At 35.1% G+C, this 14,518-nt stretch overlaps 1 protein-coding gene across 4 annotated transcripts in view; it reads left to right on the forward strand.

The window, feature by feature from the left end:
• PROS1 (protein S) overlaps positions 1 to 14,518 on the forward strand; it is a 105,493-nt gene that overhangs the window by 78,722 nt on the left and 12,253 nt on the right. For all 4 annotated transcript variants that reach the window (XR_008523488.2, XM_054551234.2, XM_054551235.2 and 1 more), the window contains 5 exons: positions 482 to 603; positions 2,362 to 2,477; positions 5,943 to 6,132; positions 12,236 to 12,403; positions 14,044 to 14,212. Coding sequence is in view for 3 of the 4 variants with exons in the window: in XM_054551234.2 (XP_054407209.2) it covers positions 482 to 603; positions 2,362 to 2,477; positions 5,943 to 6,132; positions 12,236 to 12,403; positions 14,044 to 14,212 (765 nt within the window). In the remaining variant the exon portion in view is untranslated. The remainder of the gene's footprint in view (positions 1 to 481; positions 604 to 2,361; positions 2,478 to 5,942; positions 6,133 to 12,235; positions 12,404 to 14,043; positions 14,213 to 14,518) is intronic.

The following is a 14,518-nucleotide window of genomic DNA, read 5'->3' on the forward strand; positions in this document are numbered from 1 at the left end:
GTTAAAGGGGTCTTTTCTTCCCTTCCCTTCCCTACCTTTCCTTTCCTTTACTTCCCCATCATCCTCTCCCTTCCTCTTTCCCTTCTCATTTCTTTTTTCTTTTTTTCAAAGCAATGAATTGTGAGGTAATCTCAATGAAATTCAAATAATCAGAAATGACAGTTAAGTTGAGATTCTCAATCTTTTTTTTCTTCAAATTCAGAATGAGAAATTTGGTAGAATTGTTATACTTTACTTAATCACTGAAAGTTATAAATTAATTTTTGTTTCAAATATGTAAATAAAAATTATACTTGTAACTCGTTTAAATTTCCATGTTAAGTATTATATTTAAATGCAGTTTGATGTCATAGTATTTCTTTCCCTAAGGTTTGATTATCATTGATTATAGCATACTACAATCATAATATTCCTGTGCCTATAAGATTGAACATTTAGGGGATATTAAAGTTTGTGTGTGTGTGTGTGTTTTTTACCTCAGATATAGATGAATGCTCTGAGAGCATGTGTGCTCAGCTTTGTGTCAATTATCCTGGAGGTTACACTTGCTACTGTGATGGGAAGAAAGGATTCAAACTTGCCCAAGATCAGAAGAGTTGTGAGGTAAACATTTTACAAAGCTTAACTTCTCACCATTTTCTAAAATGAGAGATCCTAGATACTTATATTCACATAGCTGAGTTGTCAGGAAAATACAGACGTTCTGCAATAATTGCTGTAGCTTTAAGCAGGTTATGAGTCATGATTATTTACTAATTATGGTCATGTAAGTCATAAACATTGGGGATAATTAGTGGCTGGGTTTAAAAAAAGAGGATAGAGTCACAGTTTAGAGAGTGCTTATCTGTAGTCTGTACATTTATAAAATACAACTTGGATGTTTACTTAAGAAATCAAGAAAAGCTGAGTTTAATAGCCCTCATTGTGAAAAAAAATCTCCCATAGAAACTTCAGTGAAAACATTTTCCAGTGTCTACTTTTCTGGATTCCACTCTGACTAGTTTGATCATGCCTTAGGCATTTTAGGGTTTATAAAGTGCTCATAAAATTTCAGAGGGTACCAGTGCAGTTTTAATGTACCCTTTTAACCATTTCTAGGATTTAGTGGGGTTTAAGTATATCATAATTCGGAGAGGTTGATTTCTTAATCTGTGTCTCTCAAACTTGCTTTTAGTTACTTAGATTTAATGCATAATTGACCCAGGAATTGAATATTGGGGGTAGGTGCTCATTTTTACTTCGTTGAAATAAATGTCACCATCTGAGCTCTTTTTTTCCTGCATCTTTTTTTTGACAAGTGAAGGTAAAGTTATATATTATTATGAGGCAGGCCATAAAAAAATGCCTAAATAATGATTTAAGTAAGTATACACACATACCTCTATAGCTGTTGCCAAAACAAAGCTGTATATGTCCAGAAAAATGTCACATTCAATAATATGCAACCTACTTGGTAATAAGCTAGTTGGCATGTGTAGTAATTTTGGTATGGTACTACTTAATTGAAATGCCATGCTGTGTGAACATCTATCTCGTAATTTTGTCCTTTATCATTTCTGTATTTGGTGTAGTTACATATCACCATCTGCCTTGAAATAGATTTATTAAAGTTTTAAGGGGAAATGAAATGTTATTTCTGGGCCTATATTTAATATAGTGCTATGTACATAATTCTCCTCAAAATATCCTCATATGTGCTCAATAATTTATATGTTAAAAGCTTTTCATTTTAATGTTTGTTTTCACTCATAGAAAAAAATACTTGATACCGTATGTGGTGACTTTAAATAATCTTCTTGTAAATTCCTTGGAGACTATGAGATCTTAATTTATATTTCTTTCCTTCATGTTTTCCAGTATTCGCTTTACTATCTAGACAGCACATTCTTGCTCAGAAAACTTTTGCTTAATAAATGAATGAGTGAACGAATGAGGTGCTGTTTATTGGTACATTAATTCTTACACCTATTTCTGACTTCAAATAAAAATAATTTTCAGACATAATTCATGGGAGATAATATACCTGACAGTTAAGTAAAGAAATATATATTGGTTCTTGAAGAAAGAGTTTGTGTTTAGGACGAAAATTTGCGAAGGATGTATTAAAGACAAAGATAGAAAGCCATGCACGTTGAACAAGACTTTAAAACACACGTATTCTTGGAGGTTATACTGATAGATAGACTATACAAGGAAATGGAAGAGATGTGTTTATTATTACCAAAAATATTCTTAATTATTTTAGTGTATTACACATGATACATTAGTAACCAAACAAAAATGCATGACCTCACACAAACATTAAGCAATAACCTATGCATTTTGATTTTCTTCCTGTTTATTTGGTTTCTTTTATTCCAGGTTGTTTCAGTGTGCCTTCCCTTGAACCTTGACACAAAGTATGAATTACTTTACTTGGCGGAGCAGTTTGCAGGGGTTGTTTTATATTTAAAATTTCGTTTGCCAGAAATCAGCAGGTGAGGAACCAATACCAATGATAATTTCTAGAGGTTAAGCAGATAAGGGCAGAAGAAAAGTGGCTGAAAAGGTTTGAAATGTGTGAAATTGTATTACCTATCAGATAATGTAGTCATATTACCAATCAGGTGACTTGGGGAATCCTAAAGTTAATTTACTCCTTCACACATGTAATTTTCATGCTAAAACCTTTTTGAGTCATTCTAGGCTGACTTTCCCCAATGAACATTTTACGTTATTCCATATTATTCCTTTTGTAGAAAATGCATATTTACTAAGAAGCTGGGAAAGTAGATTTAATGTACTTGTGAAATTTCCATTATTCTTTACACATGTTATGAAAACTAGGTAATAAAAAATACTCAATATTGCTTTTAGATTATCATTATATTCAAAATTATTAAGGAAAAAATTTAAACTTGCTTAAGTGGCATTTTAAAGACATACATTACATAATTTTAGTTGGCTATCTAAATACTTTATCCATTATTATCATAGTTAGATTGAGTTCAGAAATGAAGTAAATGCTTATGTTTTTTAGTCATGATTCCACTTTATTTTTTATGGCAATGTTTATGATCCAATTTTTATTTTATTATATTTATTTATTTTTGAGACCGAGTCTTGCTTTGTTGCCCATGCTGGAGTGCAGTGGAGCAATCTGGGCTCACTGCAACCTTTGCCTCCCAGGTCAAGCAATTCTCCTGCTTCAGCCTTCTGAGTAGCTAGGACTACAGGCGTGAGCCACCACACCCAGCTAATTTTTGTATTTTTAGTAGAGACAAGAGTTTTACCATGTTGCCCAGGGTGGTCTCGAACTCCTGACCTCAGGTGATCACCTCAGGTGATCTGCCATAATTGTACTTTAGTTATCAGATTTTCTCAGAAGCATACATTGCTGGAAGTAGAAGAAAGAAATTGGATTTTTTTTAGAATAATGAGAAGGAAAAATACTTGAGACAGATTATACAGTTCAAATTTTAAAATATTTTAATTAAATAAGCATGTATGTTTAGAATTTAATGTTAGATACATGAATGATTATTCATTAAATAATTCAATGAAATTCATAGACATTATTAAAAACATTGAAAATTATTCTAAGATCAATAACTTACATAAATACTTAAGTAACTGTGCTCCTTCCACACTTTATTTCTGCCAATATGTGGTTTTTTCCTTTAACATCACAGAGCAAGCAATATCTTCTAACGATAGAGAGTGGAGAAAACCCTTCCCTGCTATGAGAATAATAATGAGAGAAAAATATTAGTTCTAGTAAATAACACTTTTAGGAATACAATTGATTCTCCAAAACCTTGAGTTCCTCATCTGTGGATTTAACCAACCTCGGGTGGATAATATTCAGGAAAAAACACAATGACAATACAATACAAAATAATACAAATAAGACACAATACAGTATGACAACTATTTACATAACATTTGCATTGCATTGAGTATTATACATAATATAGAGATGACTTAAAGTATGTGAGAGAATGTGCACAGGTTATATGCAAATACTATGCCATTTTATATAAGGGACTTGAGCATCTGTGGATATTGATACCATCCAGAGGTCCTGGAGCCAATCTCCAGGCATTTGTTCATTTCTCACTGACGATTCACAGTAGTTTGATCTCTAACATGGGATTGAAATTGGCCAAATTATTTTTTCCAGAATTTATTATTTATTTATTTTAAACTTTTCATTGAAATATAAAGTATGTACCAATATGTACACATTAGATTAAATGTATAGCTTGATGAATTTTTATAAACTGCCCCCTGTGTGATCAACACAAAGAATAACTAGTGCTTTTATTTATTTTTGCAAATTTCTTTATGTCTGTTGCTCATGATCAAATACTTTCCCTACGTAAATGTCAACAAATTCACTTTATTTTCCTGTTTACCATGCTTGTGAAAAAGAATGAATTGTTCCCCATTGTAATGAATCAATCTGCTGATGATATATTCCAGAAACAAAATATGCAGAACATGACCCTTTGAAACTATGATTTCAGCTTGATTTTACAAAGAAAAGGAAATTATCTCCATAATAGAATCAACTGCTGGAAGATCCTGAGCATACACAGATTTGGATTTTGGCAAGATAACATTGCTTCACATCAGCAAAATGCTCAGATAATTATGAAAGAGTATAGAAGTCCTTATTCCAAGCAAAATTGTTCTTTTTTTCATAATCTGAGTTCAGTAAATTCCTACTACATTGTTAACCATCCGACATACTTTACTCCACATTTTACCTCTTTTTTAATATTTCTTTGGAATTCTAAAGATGAAAACATTCATTTTGTCACCTTTTCTTTGTTCCATTTGAGGGAGATATGTGCCCCATTGCAAATGGTGCCTCTATTACTATTACTATTATACTATATTGCGGTAAGAGTGTGGGATTCTGTCCTGCCTAATTTAGCAATTATCTGAAGTCCAGACTCTTTAACTTAAATTGCCTTTATTTTAAGTTAGGTGACTAATAGTTATACACCTATTGTTCCTTTTCCCTGTTTGTCTTTCATCAATCATTTGGATTTGCTAGTCCCTTGGAAACTTCAATGCTGATTCTCATTGAAGTGTTTTAAGGATACTGAATCAACACATGTTATTTTAAGTCCTGCATCCTAAGACTTTTCTCCCCTGTAATAGCTACATATATGTCTAGAGTCTTAATAGCAACAGATGTTGCCAGCACTCAGATACCCCCAAACACATGGGTAGACTATGTCTTTTAAGTTTTCCTTCTGTGTATTCTACAACAGTGACTTATGCAATTGGAGTTTTAGGAAAGCTAATAGATATATTTTAAGTTTTTAAATTTTACCTTTCTTACCACACATCAAGGCTTAATGATGTCTGCAGTCATCCATATGCCATCTTGTAGCTCTCCATGAGTGATTCCTGACATGTGAAATTATAGGGAAAATATGCCTTTTGATGAATAAACCAACGATTAAATTGTAACACATTTTATGATCACTTATGGATATAGCAAAAACAAAAACAAACAAACAAAAAAAACAACAAAAAAACCCAAAAAAACTACCACTTCTTAATGTCAGATTATATAGTGTATCAAAGGCTCCAGGAGAGATATAGTATGCCTGATACTTATACCTGTGTATTAATTCCAGCATTTGGAAGGTGCTATCAAAATATATGCCAAAAAAAGATGACAAATTACCAAAGCATCTGTTCCCTGGGGAAAAGATTCCAAGAATAAGCAAGAAAATATAATAACTTAATTTTAAACATACATGGAACCAGAGATAATACATAAGCAGTCTAATTCTGCCCTTCTTTTTTATTAATTCCAGAAAAAGAAATAAATAATTGACTGTTTGTCTGTGTTACTGTTTGTCAGTACAAGAAAAAAAGAATAATGCACTGAGCTTTCTGTATTTCTTACTCTTAAGGATCTCTCTTTGTCCATTGTTTAGATTTTCAGCAGAATTTGATTTCCGGACATATGATTCAGAAGGCGTGATACTGTACGCAGAATCTATCGATCACTCAGCGTGGCTCCTGATTGCACTTCGTGGTGGAAAGATCGAAGTTCAGCTTAAGAATGAACATACATCCAAAATCACAACTGGAGGTGACGTTATTAATAATGGTCTATGGAATATGGTATGTTTGCAGATTTCATCAATATCTTCCCACTTTGATGCAGTCTGTATAAAATCATAATTTATTTTTATAGTGATACCAAACCAAAATGGATTTGGAGTTATCTGATGCTATATAAGGTATATTCTACATACTGTAAATCCCTGAAACAGCCTGAGAAATAATATTCTCACTTAATATATTAGAATCATTGTTTTTAGTTATTTGCTTGAACTACTCTGTCTTTAACTTTTTACCTTTTTTAGTTGCTGTTTGGTGAACAGTGGTGTTAGGGATTATTAGGTGGCCTAACTTTTTTTTTTTTTTTTGAGATGGAGTTCTGCTCTTGTTGCCCAGGCTGGAGTGCAGTGGCGTGATCTCAGCTCACTGCAACCTCCATCTCCCGGGTTCAAGTTATTCTCCTGTTTTGGCCTCCTGAGTAGCTGGGATTACAGGCATGCGCCACCATGCCCGGCTAATTTTGTGTTTTTAGTAGAGTTGGGGTTTCTCCATATTGGTCCAGCTGGTCTCAAACTCCTGACCTCAGGTGATCCACTCGCCTTGGCCTCCCAAAGTCCTGGGATTACAGATGTGAGCCACTGCGCCTAGCCTTTTTTTTCTTTTTTTTTTTTTGAGACAGTCTCACTCTGTTGCCCAGGCTGGAGTGCCGTGGCATGGTCTTGCCTCACTGCAACCTCCACCTACTAGGTTCAAGAGATTCTTGTGCCTCACCCTCCTGAGTAGCTGGGATTACAGGTGTGCAACAGCATACCTAGCTAATTTTTGTAATTTCAGTAGAGACAGGGTTTCACCATGTTGGCCAGGCTGGTCTCAAACTCCTGGCCTCAAGCTATTCACCCACTTCGGCCTCCCAAAGTGCTGGGATTACAAGAGTGAGCAACCACACCCGGCTGGCATAACAATTTATGCAAAGACACCACTGATCAAGGAAAACTCTCCTCAATTGCCAATAATATTTTTTAAAGTAAGGAGAAATAAACATAGTAACAAATCTAAAAACGTAATTCAAATTCAAATACAAGCGGATAGATAAGTAATCCTTTAAAAAAAAAAAATAGACACAGGGTCTTGCTATGTTGCCCAGGCTGGTCTTGAACTCAAGGAATCCTCCTCCCACTTTGGCTTCCCAAAGTGCTGGGATTACAGGCATGAGCCATTGTACCAGACCTAGTTATCAGTTTTTGTGCAAATGATATACGTTAGCAGGTACTAGTGTGCTTAGAAATTAGCGATTTAGGCTGGGTGCAGTGGCTCATGCCTGTAATCCCAGCTCTTTAGGAGGCCAAGGCAGGTGGATCACCTGAGGTCAGGAGTTCGAGAGCAGCCTGACCAACATGGTGAAACCCCATCTCAATTAAAAATACAAAAATTAGTCAGGCTTGGTGGCGCATGCCTGCAGTCCCAGCAGGAGAATTGTTTAAACCCAGGAGGCAGAGGTTGCAGTGAGCCGAGATCACGCCACTGCACTCCAGCCTGGGTGACAAAGCAAGACTCTGTCTCAAAAATAGAAAGAAAGAAAGAAAAGAAATTAGCATTTTAATTTAATCCTACATATAGCCTTTATTCTAATGATCAAGAATAGCACTTTAATCAACTGGATTAAAGTGGGACTTTTCTCAAGGGATTACTGCTAGTGGATAGTGGGGAGACGTCTTTTCTGAAGTATAGAGTCATTGCTGCCATCAGCAGAGGATAGCTAAGAGAAGATTGGCTTCACCTTAGAATGTGGTACACAAAAGAGACATCTTTTATGCCTAGAGGAGCTGGCAAGAAGTTTGTGCTGATCTCAATTTATTTATTTATGTTATTTATTTATTTATCTATTATTACTATTATTTTGAGACGGAGTCTTGCTCTGTCACCCAGGCTGGAGTGCAATGATCTCTGCTCACTGCAACTTCCACCTCCTGGGTTCAAGTGATTCTCTTGTCTCAGCCTCTCGAGTAGCTGGGACTATCGGTGCCTGACACCATGCCCAGGTAGTTTTTGTATTTTTAGTAGAGATGGGTTTCACTGTGTTGGCCAGGCTGGTCCTGAACTTCTGATCTCAGGTGATCAATTCTCCTCAGCCTCCCAAAGTGCAGGGATTACAGGTGTGAGCCACTGCGCCCAGACAAGAAGGTTGTGTTGAGAAGTCATGTGAGGTCATCACTAAATTATTTTGGTCCTTCATTTATGCAGACATGCACTCATTTATTCAATAAGCTTTTAGTGAGTGCTTTTGATGCTAAGTTCCTGAATTCAAGGCATTAGAACTATAGCATATTGGGGGAACCTGCCCCCAATATTTCAATGTAGGGTCTTTCTATTTTCCATAAGTGTCGGCTGGCTGAGAAATAAAGAGAAAGAGTACAAAGAGAGGAATTTTACAGCTGGGCCTCCAGGGGTGACATCACATATCGGTAGGACTGTGATGCCCACCTGAGCCACAAAACCAGCAAGTTTTTATTAAGGATTTCAAAAGGGGAGGGGGTGTAAGAACAGGGAGTAGGTCACAAAGATCACATGCTTCAAAGTGCAAAAAGGAGAACAAAGATCACATGCTTCTGAGGAAACAGGACAAGGGCAAAATCAGAAACTACTGATAAAGAGTCCAACAAAGACCACAAGCCAAAGGGCAAAAGCAGAATTATTGATAAGGGTCTATGTTCAGCGGTGCACATATTGTCTTGATAAACATCTTAAACAACAGAAAACATGTTTTGAGAGCAGAGAACTTGTCTGACCTCAAATTCGCCAGGGTGGGGTTTTTCCCCACCCTAATAAGCCTGAGGGTACTGCAGGAGACCAGAGCATATTTCAGTCCTTATCTCAACTGCATAAGACAGACACTCCCAGAGCGGCCATTTATACACCTCCCGCCAGGAATGCATTCTTTCCCCAGGGTATTAATTATTAGTATTCCTTGCTAGGAAAAGAATTTAGCAATATCTTCCCTACTTGCAGGTCCGTTTATAGGCTCTCTGCAAGAAGAAAAATATGGCTCTATTTTGCCTGACCCTGCAGGCAGTCAGACCGTATGGTTGTCTTCCCTTGTTCCCTAAAATCGCTGTTATTCTGTTCTTTTTCAAGGTGCACTGATTTCATATTGTTCAAACACACATGTTTTGCAATCAATTTGTACAGTTAACACAGTTGTGATCCTGAGGTGACGTAGATCCTCAGCTTATGAAGAAAACAGGATTAAGAGATTAAAGTAAGACAGGTGTAAGAAATTATGAGTATTATTTGGGAACTGATAAATGTCCATGAAATCTTCACAATTTATGTTCCTCTGCCGTGGCTCCATCCAGTCCCTCTATTTGGGGTCCCTGACTTCCGGCAACAATAGCAAGAGATTTTCCTCGCTCTAGAGCTTAGTACCTCACAGATAAATAGCTGATGCTTCTTTGGGAAATAATATAATGTAACATGAAATATATTACATTAGAAGTATGAACAAAGCACACTTGGGCAAACGTGGTGAATTTATAAATGATTACATCTTATCTTTGATTATGAGTCTAATATTAATAGGAATTTTAATTGTAAATGTATCGTAATTCATTCAGCAAAATATTTATTGGCACTTCTACATGCTAATCATTATTCTAGGTGGTAAAGATACAACAGCAAATAAAAAAAAGTCAGTGCTCTTACGGAGCTTGCATTCTAATGGTGAGATGCAAACAACAAATGCATGAAAAAATAAATATGCCAGATAGTTATTCATGTTATAAGGAAAGAGAAAAGCCAGGCAAAGACATAGAGAGTGATGGTGGTTAGTATGCATATAGAATCAGGAAAGGCATCTCTGATGATATTAGATCTGAGCTGAGACTTGAGAGCACATGGCATGAGAAATACATGAGGGAATATAAAATGATTCTGCACCATGTGAACAGCAAGTACAGAATTTCTTGGAATAGGATGTGTTTGGTATTTGAGGAATAACACAAAGAGTAGTGTAGCAGCAGGGGAGAGTAGTTAGAAAATGAGGTTAGAAACGTGGTCTAGAATAAGATCATCTAGGGCCTTGGAGGCCATGATGAGGATGTGGATTTTATGCTAAATGGAAAGGCCCTGGATGGTTTTGAGAAGGGACATGATCTAGTTTGCATTTTAAAAGATAATCCCAATCAGAAGCTGATGGCTTTGTGGAAACCAGAAGTGGAGAATGAGTGTATAACAGGATATGGGGATATGGAGTTAGGAGACTGTTGGAATAACCCAGCGGATAGAAGATGACAGTTTGACTGGTGTGCTGATGGTAAGAGTGGTAAGAAGTGGTCAGATTCTGGATATATTTTTGCAGTTAAGCCTTCAATTCAAAGTTTTGAATACTCAGCATAAAGAGGGGTTTTAAGGCCATGAAACTGTTTGTGTTGACCAGTGGTTCCAAACACTATCTCATCCAATGTCTGAAAATATATAATGCTCCTTTACTATTCTATAATGAAATGTATCAGTAATATAAACTACCTTCACATATACCCAATCAAAACCAATATAATGCTCTCATTATCATATTAATATGGATAAATAAAAGGAAAATAATTTATAAGAAAATAATATGTATTTCAATATATACGTAGTGAACTATAACTATAACACTTGTCAAAGCTTGCTTCTTTGCATAAAGTAAAAGCTACAAATGAAGACTAATGCTGGGGTGTTATATTAGCAACTCAAATACCATTAAGGGCATACATGGTGTTGCCACTGGTAATATTAATTTTCCAAAGTGGTGAGAAGTTCCTGGTAAAGATATGAACAAAACAAATATCAATCTATCCTTAGTTGTCAAGATTGTTACATTCTTGAAAAATGTAATGAATACTAAAATAGTGCAGCAAATATTTTGTCTATGTATGCACAAACTGAGATGATTCTAAGCATGAATATTCCCTACATGAATACCTAGCAGGGATGTTCAAAAGATTTTAAGAATACTTGATATTTTATTATTAGTTCTGCATTACTTATTATTATTAATTCTGCATGACTAGCGTATGTACATAATGCAGATTGTCTATCATCTTGCAATGCCAGCATGGCCCCTACTCGTTGTAACAAATAAAAGTGTTCCTCACCTCCAAATTTTCCAAATGCCCTGGAGTGGAGTCATGGTGTCTCACTTAAAATACTTGCATGGCTACAGGAAAAAGGTCTGGAGCCTGAGCTGTGGGGAGGGGAAGATCCAGCAAAGGAGACTGAGAAGTAGTGGTTAGAGTGTAGAAAGAGAAGCAAGCAGGGTCAGGTGTCGTAGGCTAAGTTAAGAAAGTCTGTAAAGGAGAGAACAGTTGTTCACATGCTGCTAATTGGCTATATTAAAGAAGGAGTGTTGACCAACTTTAAATTTGTGTTACTAAATTTATTTTACGTTGGAGGATAGTTTTTCCCTTCCTAACATTATTTGGCTTATATTATTGGTTAGTGAGTGAAGAGTTTGCTCGTTGAGTGCTATAGTTTTACTTGAAGTGATTGCAGCAGTGGTTCTTCAAATTGCCTTTGTAGAAGGAATTTTTATTGTTGTTTACCCTTACTTGAAACCTTTTCTAAAAACCCAAACAACTCTCAAAATTGGGAAACTCCAATTTAATTTTATGTATTTTTTTCTTATCGCCTCAATAACTTTTGAATTTTAAAGAAAAAATAGTTTGTGCGCAATTAACAGAATAGTGAAAATATTGATTTTTCTTACTTTATATTAAGAACTTATTTACACTATTGATTCCATACGTGTATTATCAGACAATTGCAAAATAAGACCACTTAAATTTTTCCTAAGATAGAATGGCTCACTTAATTGTTAATTTTCTAGCAGCCTGGAATTGAAAGATATGTAACTGGATGTTTAAGCTTAACAGAATAGTATTTTTTTTTAACTTTAAAATATGGTATGCTTTTAATTTTTGATCAAGTGCTGCCACCCTAAATGCCTTTTTATCACATTTATCATAATTTGACATTCCAAATGAGTTGTAACAAATTAATAGTTACATTAAAATGATTACTTTACAAAAGTATTTTATTGGAATAATAACATAAGTTTTAGATCCCAGTATTTCAAATGACATGTAGTAATGCTTGGTTATTTGGTAATTTTTCTTTTTAATTGTAGGTGTCTGTGGAAGAATTAGAACATAGTATTAGCATTAAAATAGCTAAAGAAGCTGTGATGGATATAAATAAACCTGGACCCCTTTTTAAGCCGGAAAATGGATTGCTGGAAACCAAAGTATACTTTGCAGGATTCCCTCGGAAAGTGGAAAGTGAACTCATTAAACCGGTAATGATCCAAGCTTGTATTATTCATCATGGATGAGTTCCTTTTGTCTGTAATAGATTTGAAAATGTGTGTTTCTGAGAGTCAATAGAAGTTGTTTTGTTAAGCATACTAAGTGTGATGACTTGAAATGATCATGGAAAAATAACATTAGTAACCTTTGAAATTATATTAATGAAATAAAAAAATGATGTAGTGGTTTTGTGCCCATTTAAATCCCCAGCATAAATCATGAAGTGGATTTCTAAAATTCTCAAGTTAACACTTGAGAATGTTAACACTAATGTTAACATTAGTAATGTAATGTTCAGTGTTAACATCATGATAATCCATACTCAGTCATTAAACATATGAATTCATATATTTAAGTCCAAAATTACACTATTTTGTAAAAGCCAGTCAAAGGACTTTCTCAAGTCTATTTTTAGGACCAAAATGCAAAAGCTAAAGAATAACACATAAGGTGAAATTTATTGTTAAAAAAATACCTCTTTACTGAGGGTACAACTATAGCCTGTCACAAATTGAAATTAGATATAATAGATGTTTTTCTAAATATAATATTTGTTTAATAGCTATAGAATAGGTTTGATGAAAGAGACTAACCACTAACTCTTCAAAGAGTTTTAAAAATTTCATTTGAAGTCACAGGCCTGCCAGATACACTTGCTGATTTAATTTAAATATTTACTATCTTATATCCGTCTTTCATTCCTGGAAATTCGTAGTTACTTTAACTTTTAAAAGATTTCTATTATATGATATTAAGCTTGAATTAATTAACCCATGTTGACATGAGTATACCTTTGTTTGAAACTGAGAAATTAATACACTTTAAAAGTAAAATAAATTATTCAAAAAGTATCAATCATTTATGAAATGGTTTTTACATGTCTTGAGCCTGGCAGGACACTTGATGGAGGCTAAAGAATGCAAACACTTTTGTGTCTGAAGAGACTTAGAGTCTGATTGGCAAGACAAACCCGTATTATAAATGCCACCAAAGAAAAACAAGGCCGGGTGCGGTGGTTCACACCTGTAATCCCAGCAATTTGGGAGGCCGAGGAGGGTGGATCACCTGAGGTCAGGAGTTCAAGACCAGCCTGGCCAATGTAGCAAAACCCCATCTCTACTAAAAGTACAAAAATTAGCCAGGCTTGGTGGTGGGCACCTGTAATTCCAGCTACTCAGGAGGCTGAGGCAAGAGAATCGCTTGAACCAGGGAGGCAGAGGTTGCAGTGAGCCAAGATCCTGCCACTGCACTCCAGCAAGACTCCATCTCAATCAAACAAACAAAGAAGATAAACAAGACAACTTAGAGCCCACGGCCACAGCTAGAAGCAAATATAGAACTTGAAAGCAGAAAAGTTACCACTGGATGATGTAGGAGAGGCAGGTGGGGCTTGAAGTGTTAAAAATCATTAAGATCCCACTGAGGGCTTGTGATAGTATAAGCTTGCTTGTACTGAAAAAGACTGTCCATCTGAAGAATACTTTGAAAAGAAAAACTTAAATAAAATTCAAAATATTTTCAACTATTATCAAAGAAACTATTTTTTTTCTCTTAATGAAAACCTATACTCATAATCAAGCCACTGTTTAAGTTTAAAATGCACTCCTTGACTTGTATTTTAATTTGTTAGATTAACCCTCGTCTAGATGGATGTATACGAAGCTGGAATTTGATGAAGCAAGGAGCTTCTGGAATAAAGGAAATTATTCAAGAAAAACAAAATAAGCACTGCCTGGTTACTGTGGAGAAGGGCTCCTACTATCCTGGTTCTGGAATTGCTCAATTTCACATAGATTATAGTAAGTGATTTTCCATTTATCTCTATTTTCTCATTAATGAGTAAATTTATTCATTAACAAACAGTAATAATTTATTTGTGAAACATTATTGAGTATCTACTGTGTGCCCACTCTAGTCTTATGCTTGTTCATACTATTATATACCTTTTACAAAAATTTTTCAGTGTATTGGGAAAAATATAAAGGCATTTGAATGTGCTTGTGTTGTTATTTCAGGTTTATCAGCACATATCCTGATTCCTTTTGGGTAAATTCAATTGACCTATTTTAAAGTTCACTGATTTCTCACTTGCATGGAGTCTACCA

The sequence above is a fragment of the Pongo abelii genome, chromosome 2 (assembly GCF_028885655.2).
Source record: "Pongo abelii isolate AG06213 chromosome 2, NHGRI_mPonAbe1-v2.0_pri, whole genome shotgun sequence".
NCBI classification, from domain to species: domain Eukaryota; kingdom Metazoa; phylum Chordata; class Mammalia; order Primates; family Hominidae; genus Pongo; species Pongo abelii.